The sequence below is a fragment of the Nannobrachium achirus genome (assembly GCF_963921795.1).
Source record: "Nannobrachium achirus genome assembly, chromosome: 24".
Classification (NCBI taxonomy): Eukaryota; Metazoa; Chordata; class Actinopteri; order Myctophiformes; family Myctophidae; genus Nannobrachium; species Nannobrachium achirus.
The window spans coordinates 10,337,861-10,345,316 of record NC_137831.1 but is presented as its reverse complement, the minus strand read 5'-3'; the positions used below and the strand labels follow the sequence as shown (position 1 = coordinate 10,345,316).

Here is a 7,456-nt window from a genome sequence, read left to right as displayed (position 1 = left end):
CTGAACGTTTACACTTTAGGCTAACCATAGAGTTATGAGTTTAACAAGTTTCTTGAACGATGAAATTGCTTGAATACGTTTTTTTTTAAAGGAATACTTCAACTGAAATGACGTCAGCACGCTGATTGTGGAGGAGGCGCAGCCGAGAACGTTTCCATAGCAACGAGACGCACTGACAGTATAGCCTGGCTGTAGGCTGGGCATAATGTCCTCCCTGACAGAGAGAGACATGGCAGAGATAGCGACGCTTAAGGTAGGACAGAATTAAAGAAAAGTCATTCAACCGGTCGTTTAAATTGGCAACAGTGGTTTCCACCTTTAGCTTAGCTACAAGTGAAGATGTGCATGCCAGGCTGTTTGTGCCATAAGGCAGTAAAGATATTCAGTAAAATGGCTAAGTATTTTTGTCGTCATCCGCTGTCAAATCTTATAGGGACTGTAATCTCATTCTCTAATCAATTTTTATTTAATTATTTTATCTCTATCGTAACCATTAGGCTATTTGGGACCATACATCTTTGGGGGGTAGCTATAGGCTATTCAACCTAATATAATGTTTTTCAATTAAATGGGGGACTTTAACATAGGCTATTTCTCCATAAAATGTGGTTGGGCAATGCACTTCATGACAGGATTAAGCACCACAAATCACAATGATTTATGAATGGCTTGCTCAGAGTATATGAGGCATGATCTTTATAAAATGGGTTCCTAGTATAGTTTAGGCACACTTGCACAGACCAAATGCTCCTAGTGAGCAGGGGGACCTGGTTTGAATACTCACATGCATCTCTCCTCTCTCTCTGCCTTTGTTTTTTTCGGCACTGACCTATATGTGTAAAAAACTAAGATCTAAAGACAAAAACATTACTTTTTGGGCAATAGCTTCCTTCCATACCCTGAAGAAGACCTATTATTGTCGAAACATTGGTAAAGTGATAAAAAGTTATTGCATATGTAGTGATGCGCAGGAGCGGGAATCGAACACCACTCTCCCACTCGCCAGTCCGACACCCAAACCACAGGGCGTTTGCGGGTCGGTTTATTGGCTGGGGCTACACATAGCTACGAGCTGTGCAACCTCCTTTCTTTGCAATAGCTTCCTTCCCATGACATTTGTGCTGATAGGAGCATTCCCTTACTGTGTCTGACTGTGTGCACAAAACCAAGCTACATCTCCATGTTCTTATTACAACAAATGATTTTCTGAAGCCTGAGGTTTTTATCTGCCTGCCTTTTGCTTTGTCTGTCAGAGAGAAGAAGGGATCCAGCGTCTCAGTGGTCACTTTACCTGGCCTGAGTTCTCGGGGTCACAGCGGCGCTTCCATCAGCAGTTCATGTATGACGCCACGCTGTTCGCTGTGGCACAAGGCTTCCCCTGGTCCCATGTGATCCGCGTGGCAACCACGACCAAAGACCTGTTCCCACGGCTTGATGGTCAGACTCAGCACAGAGGGGACACACTTCCCTCTCTCTCTTTCCTTTAGACCAGGGGTCTTCAACAGGGGGAACCCTAGGGGGTCCTCAGAGAGTTACTACAGGGGGTCCTCCAAATCTTCCAATACTTTTTATATTAACAACTTGTCCACAAGTGTCCATATTCTGAGAACTGTACTGTACACAACGCCTCGTTGTGAGCTTGTAGATCAGCTATTTTCGGCAAAGAGCTTTGGTGTAGAGGGGTAAAAGAGCAGACAAAGTACAGAGTCAAGTGGTTAAATATCTGAAAACACAAATTGACATGAATCCAAAATACACTGATGATTGTGCTGTGAAACTATATGGAATCTATGAAAAGGTTGTGGGGGTCCCTGCTTCATCTCTTTCTTAACTAAGGGGTCCTTGGCCTGAAAACGTTGAAGACCCCTGCTTTAGACAACTTTAGAAAGCTGAAGTTCAATGCTCTCATTGACATTGGTACTTCACCCATATATTGTCATCCTGATGAACTCCCCCTTTTAAAGAATCTAATCTGATCTAAACTGCTTCAAAATCCTATACTGCATATTTTCTATTCTCCTACGACATGGTTAATATCATTCACCTGCCATGCCTGTCCTCCTAGAGATATCTAATCAGAGGCTAGTCAGACCTGGGTCACCAGGAGAAAGGGAGTAGTTCTCCCCCAAAATGTCTCTAGATTGATTACTCATGCCATAGAGACCTGAGTTCAATACTATCTTTTTGTATTTGTGGCATTCCTAAGACAAAAATGTGTTTATAGTAAATCTACCCCCATTTATTCCGTATGGGGACCCAAATGCATGGTACTGGATGGGGAAACCATCAGGGCAATTAGCCCTATTCACGGCCCGCCCACTCAGCAAATTTCTCAGCAACTTCCTGGTGCTGACGTCAGTTTTGAAGGGGAAATTAATACAGAAATAGCTGGATTTAAAGCCAACAAATCATTATTTCGAACGGTAAAGTAAATTATAACGCTTTGTGCCTTTTTCTCTCTTGTGTTCTTGATCATGCTAGCCATATTTTATACTTTACTATTCGGAAATTGCATTACATTCTCGATTTCTCTGTTAACTCTATGGGCTTTTAGCAGAGTTTTACCCTTCAAAACGTGACTTCAGCACCAGGGGGATGCTGAGTGGGCGGGCCATGAATAGGGCTAATTTACTATAATCACATTTTTGTCTTATTAGGAATGCGACAAAAAACTAAAAATATTAGAACTCAAGTCTCCATGGCGTGAGTAATCAATAGGGAAAAAAAAGTCATTTTGGGGGTGAACTACTCCTTTAAAGACCTGAAACTGGGCAGGACCAGGTGGAGTGGGATTTGAACCACTGCTCTTGGAGCTGTCGTCTCTTCTCTCAGGGTTCCCACACATTTTTACCAATTAATTTCCAAAACTTTTCCAAAACTTTTCCAGAATATTTAACCCAATTTCCAGGACTATATAACAATAATTCAGCTCAATAACAGGTCGCTTACTCCTATGTGTAATGCCCAAAGACAGGTAGTGTAGTGTTTTCAGGCCGTGACCCCTGAAATAATCATGTTTTAACTGGGGACCCGGCACCCTGATGAGCACTAAGAGTTGAGGAATTTTGTATAACACGGTTCTATTGTGAAAATAGCAGATCTACATGCCCACGCGAGGCGTTGTGAGCATGTAGATCTGCTATTTCACAATGTCTGTCTCTAATATTTGACAATTTGGCCCATGTTTAATTTGTCATTTCAGAGGTATTAACAAAATCCATAACCAAAGACAATGCATAGCTATTTTTTTCCAGGACCTTCCAGGACCCTTGATACATTCCAAAACTTTTCCAGTACTGGAAAAATATCTTTCTAATTTCAAAATATTTCCAGGAATTTCATGACCGTGGGAACCCTGCTTCTCTCTACCAGGCATGGATGCTGCCGCCCTGCTGGCCATGCTGAGGGACACACTGTGTGAATGTTTGCCCTGCCTCGCGCCGGTCCACCAACAGCAGCTCATCCTGTACCTCACTGACACCTGCAGCGCCAGGCGGCGCCTCCTCCAGGCCGTGGTGCGAGGAGCCGCCAACGTGTCATCCTCCCAGGGACACCTGGAGGTACAGGTGCCACCCAGACACCTCCCTCTGGCACAGGTAGTAAAACAGTCAATAAACCCTACGTTTTGTATGGCAGGGGTCTTAGACACCTTAGTTGATAGAGAGATGGAGCAGGGACCCCCACAACCTTTTCATAGATTCCATATAGTTTCATCGTTTGACAGCACAGTCATCATCAGTGTATTTTGGATTCATGTCAATTTGTGTTTTCAGATATTTAACCATTTGGACCGTCAATACTTAAAGGAGCTATAGTCAACTTTTTCTATAAAAAACGGATGCTAAAATAAAAATAATTTTTCGAAAATATTTTATAAAAAAATAAGCTTCATATATTTGTTTTTATTCAAAAATGACCACAAAAAGCGTGAAATAATCATTTTGGCCATTGTCAGATCGACACTTGTCGGCCCTACAATGAAAAAGTTGACTATAGCTCCTTTAATAAACTCGACCTTTCACTCTGTACTGTGCTCTTTTTTCCCCTCTACACCAAACCTCTTGGCCAAAAATAGCCGATCTACAAGCTCACGCCGCCTGTGAGCTTGTAGATCTGCTATTTTTGGCTAAGTTCAGAATATGGACGTTAGGGTTCAAGTGGTTAATATAAAAAAGGAGAAAAAAAGTTTCTATCACGCAAAACTTTGGAGGACCCCCTAGGGGTCCCAGACCCCCGATTGAAGACCCCTGTTGTATGGCATCTTGCACGGACCAATAACAGAACAATTATACACAATGCATGCAGCACACTGGGCAAAACCTAGCCGGAATACTACCGGAATTTGGTGGAAGGAAATGATGTTGACCGCTTCCAGGGTAAATACTGTACATACGACAGAAGTCCAGGCTGTTCTCCTCAGATCGGAACGAAGCTATGCATGCAGTGTTAAAAGTTAAATAACACGAAACAAGGTGTTTGCTCAAATCAATGTGTTGAGAATGATCTACATCCACCAACTCTGCTGTGGCTGACTGGCTGTAGGCAGGGGTGTCGCACCAAATTCTGGGCCCTGGGTACAAGGATTCACTCACATTTTGTGCCATAACTATTGAAAAATAGCAGATATACAAGCTCACAGCGCGGCACCAAGTGCCGCGCTGCGAGCTTGCAGATCTGCTATTTTTGAAAATCATGAAGATTTGGCCAAGTCTTTGACTATTTCAAAAACCTTTTTGATGTCAGTGGTGCTCAAACATTTTCATGTGAAGGACCCCCAAAATGATATGTATTTGGCCACGGACCCCTATCTCAAAATATTTAGTTCCAGGGACCCCCCAGAAGCAAAATTTTAGTTACAAATGTTCGCTTAAAAAATACATAGTATATTCAAAGATTTGCACACATTTTCACGACTTTAAAAAAATAGCAGATCTACAAGCTTGCGGTGCTGTGAGCTTGTACCATATCTGCTATTTTTCAATAGCTAAAGTGTAAAATAATGAAGGCCCCTGCACCTTGGGCCCTAGTAACTCAGTCCCACTTTCACCCCTCTTGTGACACCCCTGTATCCAACTCTGCTGTGGCTGTAGGGTACAGAGCAACGTGAGTGGGAGTTGCAGCAGCAGGAGGCCCATCTCACTGCTGCCCTGCGACAGAAGGAGGCGGCATTGAGGAGTCTCCGACAAGGGTCAGAGGTCACCCTGGAGGAGGAGGAGGAGGAGGTCCGCGACGGCGAGGACGGACAAGTAGATAAAGAGGTTGATCCTAGTTTGTCACTCGTTTTTCTCTGACAGACGGTGGCGTCACAAGGGGGGGGGGGGAGTGGGACTGAGTTGCTAGGGCCCAAGGTGGAGGGGCCTTAATTATTTCATACTTTAGCCATTGAAAAATAGCAGATCTGCAAGCTCACAGCGCGCCACCGAATTAGCCTGGGGCCAGCCTAGATACTAATGCATCTAGCTAACTAACTGCAGTATCTAGTCTGGAGTTTCTCCCATTCAGAAGAAATTCATGGGAGGAGGTAACAAAAACTAGGGGTGGAGGGGAGCTGGGGAGGGGGGAGTCACTGTCATTGTTTACAGTACACCAACTTATCAGCTAAACACAGCAGGGGACATTCCAGGAATGTAACCCCCAGGAGCCCTCAGTATGCAAAAAGACCCATGTTATCTCTGCTGTTGCTGCATGGAGAATGAGATGTGCTCACATGAGACATGCTGCGAGAGAGACAAAGTCCGCCTTACTTTGTAACTAGCCAATCAGGGGCTAGCTCCCTTTTCTGGAGCTAATGGGTGTGCCCAAATTGAAGAGCTAGTGCACGACCCTAGACCATCCCTACCTTGTTTTAACATGGCTGGGATGTCTAGCTCCAACTAGGCTACCACCGAATGCTGTGCTGCCAGCTTGTAGATCTGCTATTTTTGAAAAGTCGTGAAATGTGTGCAAATCTTTGAATATAATGTATTTTCTAAGCGAACATTTGTAACTAAAACTTTGCTTCTGGGGGCTCCCTGGAACTAAATATTTTGAGATGGGGGGGTCCGTGGCCAAATACATATCATTTTGGGTGTCCTTCACATGAAAAGGTTTGAGCACCACTGACATAGAAACATAAGGTTTTTCAAAAATCCTTAGGAGGATTTGAAATATTCAAAGACTACAGTTTACAGTTACAGTTTAGGCATTTAGCAGACGCTTTTAATCCAAAGCGACTAACAATAAGTAGATAAAACATCACAATAATAAACAAGGTTAAATGTCAGTAACAGCAATATAACAAATGCAAATGAATATCTATCTAGAAAAACAATATAATCCGTAAAGAAAAAAAGGTTTCTAAAAGACCTAAAAACAAATGCTAACTAGCTTCATGTATGGACATTGATTTTTCCAGTAGTGCTAAGGGTTTAGGTGGAGTCTGAAAAGGTGAGTCTTCAGTCCACGGTGAAAGCAAGCTAGTGAGTCCGTTGTTCTAAGTGCGACAGGGAGTTTATTCCACAGCTTGGGGGCCAGGAGGGCAAACTGTCTCGGACGAGTGGATTTTTGCCCTGGGGTTTTTAGCGAGGGTTCTGTCAGCATCCCTGTGTTGCCTGATCTAAGTGCTACAAATATTCAAAGACTACAAACTTGTATATCTGCTATTTTTCAATAGTTAAAGTACCCAGGTCCCAGAATTTGGTGCGACACCCCTGCTGACAGACTTAACACAAGCATACATGCAGCACACTTATCCACGGTAACTTAATTTGTGCCTGGATTCCCTGCAGGGCTTGTGTGAACTGGTGCGTGCTGCTGTGAGGGCCCACGGGGCCCACATACGGGACAGACTGGACAAAGAAGCCTCCCTGGTCAGTGAGCTCCTGGAGCTTAAGCTGCAGCTCACAGCCTTGGCCACCAGGAGGCTCCACCAGTCTACTCCTTCCAACACGGTCCCGGCCAGTCCTGTCCACAGTGTCCAGACACACATCAGGAAGAGGAATGGTCCGCTTACAAAAAAGAAACATGGATGACAGATGAGATCATGGACTACCATAGACAACAACTGCACGTTAGAAGCCAGTTAACCCATTTAGGCCTAGGATTATTGACTGCTTTAACTATTGAAAAATAGCAGATCTACAAGCTCACAGCGCGGCACCGAGTGCCGCGCTGCGAGCTTGTAGATCTGCTATTTTTGAAAAATCAAGATTTTTTTTTGCAAGTCTTTGAATATATCTACTTAAAAGCGAACATTTGTAACTCAAATATTTACTTCTGGGTGGTCCCTGGGACAACATATTTTGAGATGTGGGTCCGTGGCTAAATACCTGTAATTTTAGGGGGTCCTTGACATGAAAAAGTTTGAGAAATACTGATTTAGAGGAAGGATTTAGAAGTCGGGTCAAAGATCGTGTCAAAGATATTCAAAGACTTGCACACATTTTCACGATTTTTTAAAAATAGCAGATGTATATCT

The 7,456-nt window shown here is 43.5% G+C and overlaps 1 protein-coding gene across 1 annotated transcript; it reads left to right on the top strand.

Moving 5' to 3' along the window:
- Nucleotides 1-205: 205 nt before the first annotated feature.
- On the top strand, nucleotides 206-7,010 carry cUnh8orf74 (chromosome Un C8orf74 homolog; the record flags this gene model as incomplete). The annotated part of the gene is made up of 5 exons (XM_080720175.1): nucleotides 206-253; nucleotides 1,254-1,437; nucleotides 3,373-3,560; nucleotides 5,091-5,246; nucleotides 6,768-7,010. The coding sequence occupies 5 exons, from the start codon at nucleotides 206-208 to the stop codon at nucleotides 7,008-7,010; spliced, it is 819 nt and encodes a 272-aa protein (XP_080576301.1).
- Between the last annotated feature and the right edge of the window lie 446 nt (nucleotides 7,011-7,456).